General features: G+C 38.8%; 1 protein-coding gene across 3 annotated transcripts in view; it reads left to right on the top strand.

The window, feature by feature from the left end:
* The window catches only part of MRPL22 (mitochondrial ribosomal protein L22), a 30,588-nt gene that overhangs the window by 5,988 nt on the left and 10,142 nt on the right, over nt 1–14,458 (top strand). For all 3 annotated transcript variants that reach the window (XM_077780715.1, XM_077780714.1, XM_077780713.1), the window contains exons 3-5: nt 2,653–2,788; nt 8,314–8,379; nt 9,572–9,649. In XM_077780715.1, coding sequence (XP_077636841.1) covers nt 2,653–2,788; nt 8,314–8,379; nt 9,572–9,649 — 280 coding nt within the window. The remainder of the gene's footprint in view (nt 1–2,652; nt 2,789–8,313; nt 8,380–9,571; nt 9,650–14,458) is intronic.

Below are 14,458 nucleotides of genomic sequence, written 5' to 3' on the forward strand. Positions count from 1 at the left end.
ATAGATTTTTAAAATTCTTTAGTCTGAATGATTTAAAAAAACTAAAAGGCTTTGCTAAATATATCATCCAATTGCATAAATTGTGTGAAAATCTGCCAATTTACAATAACTTTTTTTTAAAATTTTTTAATGTTTTATTTATTTCTGAGAGAGAGAGAGAGAGACAGTGTGAGCAGGGGAGGGTCAGAGAAAGAGGGAGACACAGAATCTGAAACAGGCTCCAGGCTCTGAGCTAGCTGTCAGCACAGAGCCCATGTGGGGCTTGAACCCATGAACTGTGAGATCATGACCTGAGCCAAAGTTGGACGCTTAACTGACTGAGCCACCCAGGCGCCCCTACAATAACTTTGAATATTTTAATCTGGATTAAATATTTACTCAGTATTCATGTGCCAGATATTGTCCTTAGTGCTAGAATACAGAAGATGTTACACCTACCCTCAGAAGGCTCAAATCTATACACTTAATACAGGAACTCATTCTTCTATAGCCAACTTACAGTACCATAGTCCTAATTCACTGTTATATGGTTGACAAGAACAGAGTACTAACACAGTGGGGAGGGGGCACCTGGGTGGCCAAGAGTCTGACCTTGATTCAGCTCAGGTCATGGTCTCACAGTTCATGGGTTCAAGCCCCAGGTTGAGTACTGTGCTGATAGCCTGCTTGGGATTCTCTCTCTCTGTCTCTCTCTCTCTCCCCCTCCGTCTCTTGAAAATAAATAGAAACAAAAGACGGTGGGGAGAATGGTTGGGAGAAGGGATCAAGTGATACCTCGCGATGAGGTGACATTTGAGCAGAAGCTTCAAACAGGACAAGCATTTCATTCAGCAGATAATGATTGAGGAGAAAACAATATAATCAGAAGAATAAAGATACAAAAAGTATGTTGTTTGTTTAGGGAAAAATGAACATCTGTATGGCCAGGCCAAAAGATAAATGAGCCAAGATGGCAAGGTTGGGGTTAGATTATGAAAGGCCTTCCGTGTTTTGTTAGGAGTTTAGACTCTGTATTCTGCACAGTATGGAAACACCAAGTTTCTGTGTTATTTGGATATCCCCAGACATACAGAAGTAGATAATCTGAGGAACCCTCTTAAACCCATCACCCAACTTCGACAATTTACTCATGGCCATTCTTGTTTTATCTATGTTCCCTGCTCTCTCCCATCATATTTTGAAACAAATCCCAGACACTATATTATTTAGTCCATAAAAATTTCACTATATATCTCATTAGAAAATATCAATATCCAGTTAATATTCAACTTTCCAATGGTTAAGTAACTGTTGTACTTTAAAAAAAATTTTTTTAATGTTTTTTACTTATTTCTGAGAGAGAGAGAGACAGCGTGAGCAGGAGAGTGTCAGAGAGACAGGGAGATACAGAATCTGAAGCAGGCTCCAGGCTCTGAGCTATCAGCATAGAGCCGATGTGGGGTTCGAACCCACGAACCGTGAGATCATGACCTGAGCTGAAGTCGGACGCTTAACCAACTGAGCCACCCAGGCACCCCACTGTTGTACTTTTAAAATTGTAATAATCTAACATTGAAATTAATTGATATTTCTCATATGTCTCTTAATTAGTAGGTTCTTTATTCAGCTCTTTCTTTTTCCCCTTGTAATTTATTTGTCGAGGAAAACAGGCTCTCTTGTAGAGATTGTACAGCTTGGATCTTGCTGAGCACATTCCTTGTATTGTTGAACATGTTTGCCTCTCTCTGTATTTCCTGTATTGAATCTAGAAGCTCAATTAGTTCAGGTTTTTTGCAGAAAGACTGCTTTTATGGATGGTGGGTAGTGTGTTCTTTAATTAGGAGGCACATAATGCCCTTTTGTTAAGTTCTTGGGGATTGCAAAATGATGCAGTTTGTCTTGCCTGCTCAGCAAAGTTGAGGAATTCTACAGGTCAGGTCAGGGATCCATTGTGTCGTTATCATCTTCTTTTTTTTAATGTTATTTTTGAGAGAGAGAAGTGTGAATGCATGAGCATAAGTGGGGGAGGGCAGAGAGAGGGAGACAGAGGATCTGAAGCTGACTTTGCTGACCACAGAGAGCCTGATGTGGAGCTTGAACTCACAAACCACAAGATCATGACCTAAGCCCAAATGAGACGCTTAATTGACTGTGCCACCCAGGCACCTCGTGTCTTCTTTAAGTCTGTTTTAGGCCTGAGTTGGTTATAGTAGAGAGTCAATATATTTTAGCCAGTCAGGGCAAGAGATCTTGGGTTAATATCTGTTTACTATTTGACTTATGCTAGTTACTAACTTTTTACTTTTTTTTTTTTAATTTTAGAGAGAGAGAAATTAAAATTTTATTTTAAATTTAGAGAGGGAGAGGAGCAGGGCTCTCAGTGTGGAGCGTGACTTGGGATTTGATCCCATGACCCTGGGATCACATCCTGAGCTGAAATCAAGAGTTGGATGCTTAACTGACTAAGCCACCCAGGTGCCCCATAACTTGCTACTTTTAGCTTTTAGTAAACTAGCTCTTTGTGGTATTTTATGTAAAATTGTTCTCTGTTAATGAATACACTTAGACTGTTTCCACTTGTGATACCTAAATAGTTTCTATCAAAATGGAGCTAATGTGGTTCAGAAGATACATAAGCTTCAGAAAAGATTCTATGTGTCTCTTGTTTTGCAGACTTCTTTCATCTCACAATGTTTTACCCCAGTCACATATCCATACAACTGCATCTCTGGACATATCTCGAAAATGGGAAAAGAAGAATAAAATTGTTTATCCTCCACAATTACCTGGTGAACCTCGGCGACCAGCAGTAAGTTTGTGGGTAGAAATAATCTCTAATTTTGATGAAGAGCTCTTACTCTTATGTGGCTAGCAATAACTTATTGTTCCATGAGAAGAAAGGGAAAAAGTATATAGCAGTTTGCATGATCATTTGAGTGACAAAGAAAGTGTTTTAGATATATTCTTTGGTAGTTTTTTTTTTTTAATTTTTTTTTTAATGTTTTATTTATTTCTGAGAGAGAGAGACAGCATGAGCAGGGGAGGGTCAGAGACAGAGGGAGACACAGAATCTGAAGCAGGCTCCAGGCTCTGAGCTAGCTGTCAGCACAGAGCCCGACGCGGGGCTCGAACCCACAAACCGTGAGATCATGACCTGAGCCGAAGTCAGATACCCAACCGACTGAGCCACCCAGGCGCCCCTTCTTTGGTAGTTTTAAAAGATTGTCTTTGTTTACTTGTTTGCCTTGACTTAGCCTTCTGTATGGGGCCCTTAATTCTAAAACTAAGCTAATAGCTTGAGGCATACTGATAGATTTTTGACCAGTAAGAAGCTTGCTAATGCATTCTTGGTATTGGAGCATGAGGAGTTGGCAAGGATGACTTAAACCATTGACCATACTTAAATCACATATATATGGTTTTCTTAAGTTTTAAATTGTTATTTTTTTGTGTGTTTGTAATTCACAAACTTTTGAATTGAGCTTTGACTTTAATCACTGGATTCATTTCAGAGATACTGAGTTTTATCTTTAGGCGCTCAGAATTCTTTTACCCTCTCCAAACTACTTGTCTGTTCTCTAGTCTGAGATATAAGACTAATTTCCAGTTTACTGTGAATTTGCTGTGAAATGCACAGATATCTGTTACAAAGTTCAAGCAGTTAATGATTGCATCAACAAGGTGGGAACATTTGAATTCTTAAGAAAGTAAACTGTGGGGCGCCTGGGTGGCTTAGTCAGTTAAGCGTCCGACTTTCGCTTAGGTCNATCATTCAGTTCAACAAACATCTTTTAAAGACCTTTGGGATTTAAGGCTACTGGAGAATAAATATCATCTAAGCAATATCATTTGCTTAGTTTTTATATGAATTTGACAGCATGCATTTCATTAGGATTCAGTTGCTGTCAAAGTATTGGTCTGAATTAGTACAGTATTATGGGGTTTTTTTTGTTTTTTTTTTCTTATTTAGGGTAGTTAATTCATTGATTTAAAGAGCTCCCACCTCATTGGGAAATAAGAGGAAAAAGAGATGCTAATAATTTAAACAACTTAAAAAAATTTTTTTAACTGTCTGAATTTTTTTAATGTTTATTTTTGAGGGAGAGAGAGACAAAGTGAGACAGAGTACGAGTGGGGGAGGGGCAGAGAGTGAGGGAGACACAGAATCTGAAGCAGGCTCCAGGCTTTGAGCTGTCAGCACATGGGGTTGAACTTGCAAACCACGAGATCATGACCTGAGCTGAAGTCAGACGCTTAACTGACTGAGCCACCCAAGCACCCCTTTTATTTTTATTTATTTTATTTTTTATTTTATTTTTATAGTTTATTGTCAAGTTGGTTTCCATATAACACCCAGTGCTCATCCCAACAAATGCCCTCCTCCATGCCCATCATCCCCCTTCCCTCTTCCCCAACCCCCTCAGCCCTCAGTTTGTTTTCAGCACTCAAGAGTCTCTCATGGTTTGCCTCCCTCCCTCTCCCCCATTATTTTTCCCCTTCTTCTCCTGCTTCGTCCTCCATTAACTTCTTCCTAATCCACCTATATATGCAAACATATGGTATTTGTCCTCCTCTGCCTGACTTATTTCGCTCAGCATAACACCCTCAAGTTCCATCCATGTTGCTACACATGGCCAGATTTCATTCTTTCTCATTGCCATGTAGTATTCCATGGTATAGATAAACCACATCTTCTTGATCCATTCATCAGTTGATGGACACTTAGGCTCTTTCCATGTTTCAGCTATTGTTGAGAGTGCTGCTTCAGAGTCTGTATCTCCCTCTCTCTCTGACCCTCCCCTGCTCATGCTGTCTCTTTCTCTCTCTCTGTCCTAGAAATAAATAAAAAAAATATTAAAAAAAATAAAAAGGGGTTAGATAATATTTACAATTTAACTCATTCTGATCTTCAGTGCTGAAATATGTCGTTAAATAATAGTGGGCCCATAATGCGTAAATCCTACGGCAGTAAGTTAAAATGAATGTCATCAGGGGCGCCTGGGTGGCTTAGTCGGTTAAGTGTCCGACTTTCACTTAGGTCATGATCTCGCGGTTCGTGGGTTCGAGCCCCGCGTCGGGCTCTGTGCTGACTGCCAGCTAAGAGCCTGGAGCCTATTTCAGAGTCTGTGTCTCCCTCTCTCTCTCTGACCCTCCCCTGCTCACGCTGTCTCTCTCTCTCTCCTAGAAATAAATAAAAATATTTTAAAAAAATAAATAAATAAAATGAATGTCATCAATATAGGCATGTTTCAGGCCATTCCAATTATTTTTAAGGCTATTTTCCTAATTTTATTTATTTATTTATTTATTTTTAATGTTTTCTTTATTTCTGAGAGACAGAGAGAGAGACAGTGTGAGCAGGGGAGGGTCAGAGAGAGAGGGAGATACAGAATCTGAAGCAGGCTCCAGGCTCTGAGCTGTCAGCAACAGAGTCTGACACGGGGCTCGAACCCACGAGCGGTGAGATCATGACCTGAGCCGAAGTCGGAGGCCCAACTGACTGAGCCACCCAGGCACCCTGGCTATTTTCCTAATTTAGCTAGCACTAGTTTCCAAACGATATAGATTCCTGTGTAGACTTTATCTTATATATGGCTTCATCATGGTAAAGAAAATGAGCCAGAGAGAAATGGCTTTCTTCATAATAGTCAGTGGGTCTTGAATTTACTTTTGTAATATCTTTGAAGAAAGCTATGTTAAATAAATTTAAAATGTAGTTAGACTATATCAAAACTGTTTTGACAGCGATTTCCATAGGAGACATTTTTAATTTATGGATTAATTGACATACTGATAATAAGTGGTAGGTCATTATATGGATCCTATAAAACTCTAATTTGGACAACTATTAGGTGATACTTTTTATCATTTGAGTTATTACATGCATTTTAAAATTAGTTAACTTCTTTAAAAGTTATCAGGGTAGACATTTCATAATTTAGACTTACTTGAGTAACTTTTTTGCACATTATATCCTAAGTTAACTTTATCTGATTTACTATATAGGTTGGTTAATAGTGAACTTTAACTTGATCTTCTGACCTCCAACTTTGCCACTTTTATGTATTTCCTATGATAGATTTGTCTGGTTTATCTTTAAAAAATTTTTTTTAATGTTTATGTACTTTTGAGAGAAAGAGACAGAGCATGGGAAGGGGAGGGGCAGAGAGAGGGAGACACAGAATCCGAAGCAGGCTCCAGGCTCCAAGCTGTTAGCACAGAGCCGACATGGGTTGAACCCACAAGCTACGAGATCATGACCTGAGCTGAAGTCAGATGCTCAACTGACTGAGTCACCCAGGCGCCCCTGGTTTATCTTTAGAAAATGCACTTAGGCATTGCACCTGCCTAAAGTAAATGTTGAACTTTTTAGTTTTAAAACATAATTGAATAACTTTCTTCTTCTTCGTCTTTGTTTTTCCTTTTTTTTGAAAATATGTCATTCCTTTTTTTCCCCATGCCCCTTCCAGGAGTATATCTTTTTTACAAAATGTAAAGATAATCACATACAATTCAGGTTTGGAGATAGCCCCCCATGGGAAACCAAGAAGTGAAGGGTATCTATATTAAAGATTTTATTGAGTGTATTAATTTTTGCAGATGAATATTATCAGTCATGACAGTCTTTTTTCCTCTCCAGTGCTCTCCAGGACACTTTATTGCTGAAAACGTAATTAGGCTATTGCTACAGTTTTCAGCCTGTCAGCTTCTATTGCAACTGAAATGAAATCTGCTCCATATTAAAAGATGGCCACTTGAGGAAACTGCTGTTTCTGAGGCAGTTGAAAATTTCCAGCAGGAGTCAGAATGTTAGGAAGTTCTGAGCTCTCCTTGCTATTGTTTACCTTGACAAATGGTTTCTATTTATTTTTTTTTAATTAAAAAAAATTTTTTTTAATGGTTTATTTATTTCTGAGAGAGAGACAGCATGAACAGAGGAGGGTCAGAGAAAGAGGGAGATAGAGAATCTGAAGCAGGCTCCAAGCTCTGAGCTGGCTGTCAGCACAGAGCCCAATGCAGGGCTCGAACCCACGAACTGTGAGATCATGACCTAAGCCAAAGTTGAACGCTCAACCGACTGAGCCATGCAGGTGCCCCTCTGTTTGTTTTAAAGGGACAATATGGTGTAATATGGTAGAAGGAATGTAGGTTTTACAGTCATGGGGGAACTTTAAAGGTACACCTGTCAGACATTGTTTTAGGCATTTCATTTACTTCCCTGGAAGGCACTTTGACTTCTAGCTTTGCCTTTTACAAGCTTTGCAGTCTTGGGAGTAGTCACTTGATCTGTTTTTTTTTTTTAATTTTTTAAAATGTTTATTTATTTTTGAGAGAAAGAGAGAGAGAGAGCATGGGCACAGGAGGGGCAGAGAGAGAGGGAGACACAGAATTGGAAGGAAGCAGGCTCCGGACTCTGAGCTGTCAGCACAGAGCCCAACGTGGGGCTCAAACCCATGAACCATGAGATCATGACCTGAGCTGAAGTTGGACGCTCAACTGACTGAGCCACCCAGGCACCCCTTGATCTGATTTTTATTTTGTAAAAATAAAAATAGAGTGAGAGCAAATGCAATAATGGGCTTGGAAAGTACTTTGTGAACTGTAAGTTGTGTAGTGGATGATTGATTAAAAAATTTAAATGGGACATACCTACCACTATAAATAGAAGATAATAAATGCTTGCACTTACTAAGATCTGACCATGTGCCTAGGCACTGTAAAATGCTTTCTTAGATTACTTAATTCTTACTATATTTTTATGGAGTTGGTGCTATGATTTTCATTTTAATGAGGAAACTTAGGCAGGGAGAGGTTAAATAGCTTGGATTCTATAGCTAGTAGATGGTAGAAGTGGAATTCAAACTCAGTCTGATTCTAGAACCTGTGCTCTTACCAAATACCAAGACTATCCCATGAAAACATTTATTTTGTCCATTTCACCATTATTCTCCTCATGACAGGAGACTTTTTTGTTGTACCTTTTCTTTTGTTCTTTTTAGCCAACTAAGTGTTTTCAAAATAAATTTTGAAATTTATTATTTTATATCAAAATTAAATCTTTTGCTATTCCTCTGGATAGAAATGTTGCAAATATTGGCACAAAGTAGCCAGGTTGTAGTTCTATTTCTGCCTTTAATAGTCTTTTTAACATAGTGATGATTTGGAAAAATACAACTTAATGTAAGGAAAAATAATCTCCAAATTCTTAATAATGTTTTTATTTCCTGTGGCAGCATTTTCATTAGGCATAAAAAGTGAAAGCTTTATTAACAGTGTATGTTATTGTTATTTTGATCAATTTGCTAACTTTTTTTTCTTTTTCCTGTTTGTAAGGAGATCTACCATTGTCGAAGGCAAATAAAATACAGCAAAGACAAGATGTGGTATTTGGCAAAATTGGTAAGCTAAGTGACTATAAATAAACTATAAACTTTCCACCAAGATTTAAGAATCGAAAAACATTGCCCTGATTTCTCCCAAAAGGGAGAAATATAATTATATATTCAGACAGTTTGTAGGTAGTCCACAAATAATTGCTCAGAGATGAGTGATTTTGCTTAATTTTTACCTTTCTTCTGAGAAACTGAATCATGTTGGTTACATAGGTATTTAGAAAAAGACATCGGGAGCTCACTATACCCTAAGAGGATCCAGGAAGTAAGCTTATTTATCTTAAAAGTTGACTCAACCTATTTCAAAACTATTGCTGTTTAAGATTTTTTTCAGGAGAAGGAACTTTAAGAAAAGATAAAGCCTTAGATATACATATAATATATTTATCCTATAGGAGAAGGAGATGCCTTTAATGCTTAGTGTGGTCCTTGCCACCCTATGGTCTCTCTCACACCTGCTCTCTTAATATTACTGAAACATTTATAATCTAAGTTTTATGGCTAAAGTGTTTACGTTTGATTCTTTTAATAATTTTTTTAAAAGTTTTTACGGGGCACCTGGTTGGCTCGGTGGGTTTAGCGTCCGACTTCGGCTCAGGTCATGATCTCATGGCTTGTGGGTTCAAGTCCCGCTTTGGGCTCTTTGCTGACAGCTCAGAGCCTGGAGCCTGCTTCAGATTCTGTGTCTCACTCACTCTTTGTCCCTCCCCCACTCAGGCTCTGTCTCTGTCTCTTAAAAATAAATAAAAATGTTAAAAAAAGAAACTTTATTTAATTTTGAGAGAGAGCAGGGGAGGGGCAGAGAGAGAGAGAATTCCAAGCATGCTCTGCAGTGTCCACACAGATCCTGACATGGGGCTTAAACTCATGAACCGTGAAATCGTGACCTGAGCTAAAACCAAGAGCCAGATGCTCAACCAGGTGAGCCACCCAGGTGCCCCTAACTTTGATTTTGGCTTAAAGAGGGTGGCATCCCTTTGCAAATATGTTTTCTTCTTTGCCTGCATTTAGTTAGCTGTTTTTATTTTTACTTTTTTTAAATCCTCCCCAGTTTTACTGAGATATAATTGACATATAACTGGTTAGCTTCTTTTAGAAGCTATTTGTATTATGTAAAAGGGTTTTGCTTTTCATTGAAAAGGGAACATTGACTTTTTAAACAAATTTATCTTCTCTTGTCTGTTACCCTTTAATTCTAGATACGAGGAATGTCCATTGACCAGGCTTTGGCTCAACTGGAATTCAGTGACAAAAAAGGGGCCCAAATAATTAAAGAGGTAAACTAAGATTTGTGGGGAGGGAGTGCATAGCTGTCTTGCTGGAATTAGTAAGCTCGGCCTCAATCCTGAATTCTCTGGTATAAATGCATCATTCATATAATACCGATTCAGGGCACTCAGTTTTCTTGATGTCTTAATACCTTAGGAATGTTGTGTACCCTAAGTTTTTTTGTTTGGGTTTTGTTCTTGTTGTTTCTTCTCGAAGATGCTTTTATTTGCACCATTTATTTTATTTATTTAAAAAACTGTTTTAATGTTTATTTTTGAGAGAGAGCTAGAGAGCGAGTGAGAGCAGGGGAGGGGCAGAGAGAGAGAGACACACAGAATCTGAAGCAGGTCCAGGCTCTGAGCTGTCAGCATAGAAACCAATGCGGGGCTTGAACCCACAATGAGATCATGACCTGAGCCAAATATGGACGCTTAACCCACTGAGCCACCTAGGTTCCCCTGAAGTGTTTAATGAATTGGGTCTTGGTAGATTTTTTTTTTAGAATACTTTTTTTTGGTCATTTCCACCATAACTGAGAGTTTGTGATTTGATAACTAATTGGGTGGAAAGGGCGCTGGCTTGGGACTTAAGTGACTTGGAGTCTAATCTTTTCTGTGACAGTTTATCATTTATTGTGATGATAAAAACATTTAACTTGTGTGGTTCCAGTTTTCTTATTTGTAACCTGGGTGGAATTGCTTAAATGAGTTCTAAAGACTCTTCCCTTTCTGAATGTAGCTGTATCAGTATGTACAAATGTGATAATGGTATTTGAACCAGCTCCTGGTTTCTTTGATCTGTTCTGTTGTGTTTTTAGTTTCTGTATCATTTATTTCTGCTTTAATCTTTTTTTGTTTGTTTTGTTTTTTTTTATTTATTTCTAGGAGAGAGAGAGAGAGAGACAGCGTGAGCAGGGGAGGGTCAGAGAGAGAGGGAGTGACAGACTCTGAAAAACAGGCTCCAGGCTCAGAGGCTGTCAGCACAGAGCCCGACGCGGGGCTTGAATCCATGAACCACGAGATCATGACCTAAGCGAAAGTCGGACGCTTAACCGACTAAAGCCACCCAGGCGCCCCATATTTCTGCTTTAATCTTTATTATTTCCTTCCTTCTGCTGGCTTTAGGCTTCATTTCTTCTCTTTCTAGCTCTGTTAGGTGTAAGATTAGGTTGTTTGAGATTGATCTTGCTTCTTGAGGTAGACCTGTATTGCTATATATATACTTCCCTCTTAGGACTGCTTTTGCTGCTTGCCAAAGGTTTTGGACTGTTGTGTTTTCATTTTCATTTGTTTCCATGTATTTTTAAATATCTTCTTTGATTTGCTGGTTGATCCATTCATTGTTTAGCAGCATGTTGTTTATCCCTCATGTGTTTGTGGTCTTTCAAGGTTTTTTCTTGTGGTTTGACTTGTAGTTTCATACTGTTACGGTCTTTAGAAAAGGTGCATGGGATGATTTCAGTCTTTTTGTTTTTGTTGAGGTCTGTTTTGTGACCTAATATGTGGTCTGTTTTGGAGAATGTCTCATGTACACTTGAAAAGAATGTGTCTTCTGTTGTTTTAGAATGGAATGTCCTAAATACATCTGTTAAATCCATCTGGTCCCGTGTGTCATTCAAAGCCACTGTTTCCTTGTTGATTTTCTGTTTAAATGATCTGTCCATTGATGTAAGTGGGGTGTTAAAGTCCCCTACTATATTAAAAAAATATTTTTTTAGTTGATTATTAGAGAGCACACGTATGGGAGGGGCAGAGACAAAGGGAGAGAGAATCCCAAGCAGGCTCCGTGTTCAGTGTGGGGCTTTATCCCACGACCATGAGATCATGAACTGAGCTGAAACCAAGAGTCAGATGCTTAACTGACTGAGCCACCCAGGCACCCCAGGCCCCTAGTATTGTTTTGTTATTATCAATTAGTTCCTTTCTGTTTTTTTTTTCTAGTTTATTTATTTATTTTGATAGAGGAAGAAAACACAAGCAGGGGAGGGGCAGAGTGAGAGGGAGAGAGAGAATCCCCAAGCTGCCTTTGTACTGTCCACACAGAGCCTGAGGCAGGGCTCAGTTTCATGAACCGCAAGATCATGACCTGAGCTGAAACCAAGAGTCAGATGCTTAACTGACTGAGCCACCCAGGCATTCCCTTTTATGTTTGTTGCTAATTGTTTTCATATATTTGGGTGCTTGCATGTTGGGTACATAAATATTTACAATTGTTATATCTTCTAGTTGGATTGTCCCCACTATGATTATATAATGCCCTTCTTTGTCTCTTTTTTCAATCTTTGTTTTAAAGGCTAGTTTGTTCAACCTAAGTATGGTACCCAGCTTTCTTTTGACATCCATTTGTGTGATATATGTTTCTCCACCCTTAACTTTTTAAAAAAATTTTTATATATTTTTTAATGTTTGTTTATTTTTGAGAGAAAGAAAGCCAGAGCACGAGAAGGGATGAGGCAGAGAGGGAGGGAAACACAGAATCTGAAGCAGGCTCCAGGCTCTGAGCTGTCAGCACAGAGCCTGAGGTAGGCCTCATACCCACAAGCCGTGAGATCATGACCTGAGCCAAAGTCGGACACTTAACCTATGGAGTCACCCTGGCTCCCTATCCACCCCCTCACTTTCAATCTGCAGGTGTCTCTAGGTCTAAAATCAGTCTCTTATAGGCAGCATATACACAAGATGGGTCTTGTTTTTTGTTTTGGGGGTTTTTTTTTTGAGCAAGTAAGGAAAGAGGTGCCTGGGTAGTTGGTTGAGTGTCTGACTCTTGATATTGGCTCTGATCATGATCCCAGGGTCCTGTGCTCGAGCCCTGTGTTGGGATCTCTGCTGAATGTGGAGCCTGCTTAAGATTCTCTATTCCTCTGTCCCTCTCTCTAGCTCACAGTCACGCTCTCTCTCAAAAACAACCCCCCCCATAAAAACAAGTAAGCATGGGAACTCCTTGTTTGTTTATTTATATTTTTTTAATGATTTTTTTTAATGTTTATTTTTGAGGGAGGGAAAGAGTGTGAGCAGGGGAGGGCCAGAGAGAGACCAGGAGACACAGAATCCGAAGCAGGCTCCAGGTTGCTTCTCCCACGGACTGTGGGATCATGACCTGAGCCGAAGTTGGACACTTAACTGACTGAACCACCCAGGTGCCCTNACCCTCCTTAATGCTCATCACCTATTTAGCCCATCTCCCCATCTACCTCCCCTCTAGCAAACCCTGGTTTTTTCTCTGTATTTAAGAGTCTTTTATAGTTTGCCTCCCTCTCTGATTTTATCTTATTTTTCCTTCCCTTCCCATTGCTCATCTGTTGTGTTTCTTAAATTCCACATGAGTGAGATCATATGATATTTGTCTTTTCTGCTTGAGTTATTTCGCTTAGCATAATACATTTTCGCTCCATCCTCATTCTTGTAAATGGCAAGATTTCATTCTTTTTGATTGCTGAATAGTATTCCATTGTGTGTATATATATATATATATATGTGTGTATATATATANGCATGTGCTCCTTCGAATCATCATTTTTGTATCCTTTGGATCTATACCTAGTAGTGAAATTGCTGGCTCATAGGGTAGCTCTCTTTTTAATTTTTTGAGGAACCATCATACTGTTTTCCAGAGTGGCTGTACCAGTTTCCATTTCGCTTGTAAATTAAGGACTTCTTTTGTTGCTTTTAAGATTTTTTTCTTTATCACTATATTTTGCAGATTTAATGATATTGTGTCTTAATATTGGCCTGCTTTTGTTGATTTTGATGGGAATTCTCTGTGCTTTCTGGATCTGGATGTCTGTCTCCTTCTCCAGATTAGGGAAGTTTTCTGCTATTGTGTCTTGAAATAATTTTTCTCCCCTTTTCTCTGTCTTCTTGTTGGACTCCTATAATATGAATGTAATTATGTTTGATGGAGTCACTGAGTTCCTTAATCTGTTCTCGTATTGTGTTCAGCTTCATTATTTTCCATTATTTTTTGTTCTAGGTGAGCTTTATTATTTTCCATTATTTTGCCTTCTAGGTCATTAATTCATTCCTCTGCTTCTTCCAGCCTGTTGTTCATTGCATCAAGCATGTTTCTAGTCTTGTTTATTGATTGTTCAACTCTGATTAATTCTTTTTTTTTTTTTTTTAACTCTTACCACTGTAGTAAGGGTCTCACTGAAGTTTTCTATTCTTTTCTCAAGCCCAGTGAGTATTCTTAGATTGTGGCTTTAAATTCTCCATCAGGCATGTTACTTATATCTGTTTCATTTAGATCTCTGGCCATGGCCTTATCTTGTTCTTTGATTTCGGATAAATTCCTCTGTCTTGGCAGTTTGTCTAAGTCCCAGCCTTCTTCCCTCTGTTAGAAAAACCAGTTATGGGGTGTCTGGGTAGCTCAATTGGTTGAGCCTCTGACTCTTGATTTTGGCTCAGGTCAAATCCCAGGGTTATGGGATTGAACCCTGCATCAGGCTCTGCACTGAACCTGCTTAAGATTCTCTCCCTAGGGCGCCTGGGTGGCTTAGTCAATTAAGTATCCAACTCTTGATTTTGGCTCAGGTCATGCTTTCACGGTTTGTGAGTTTCATTCCTGCGTCAGGCACCGTGCTGACAGTGTGGAGTCCGCTTGGGATTTTCTCTCTCCTCTTTCTGCTCCTTTCCCACTCTCCTTCTCCCTCTCTCAAAAATAAACAAGCATTAAAAAATGATTCTCTCCCTTTGTCCCTTTCCCCCACTCATGTGCTCTCTGTCTAAAATTAAAAAAAAAAAAAAAAAAGTAGCCAGTATGTCTCCTACTCCTGAAAGTAAACTTTTTAAAAAATTTTTATTTTAAATAGTTTATTGTCA

Source organism: Crocuta crocuta, unplaced genomic scaffold (genome assembly GCF_008692635.1).
Source record: "Crocuta crocuta isolate KB4526 unplaced genomic scaffold, BGI_CrCroc_1.0 scaffold343, whole genome shotgun sequence".
NCBI classification, from domain to species: Eukaryota; Metazoa; Chordata; class Mammalia; order Carnivora; family Hyaenidae; genus Crocuta; species Crocuta crocuta.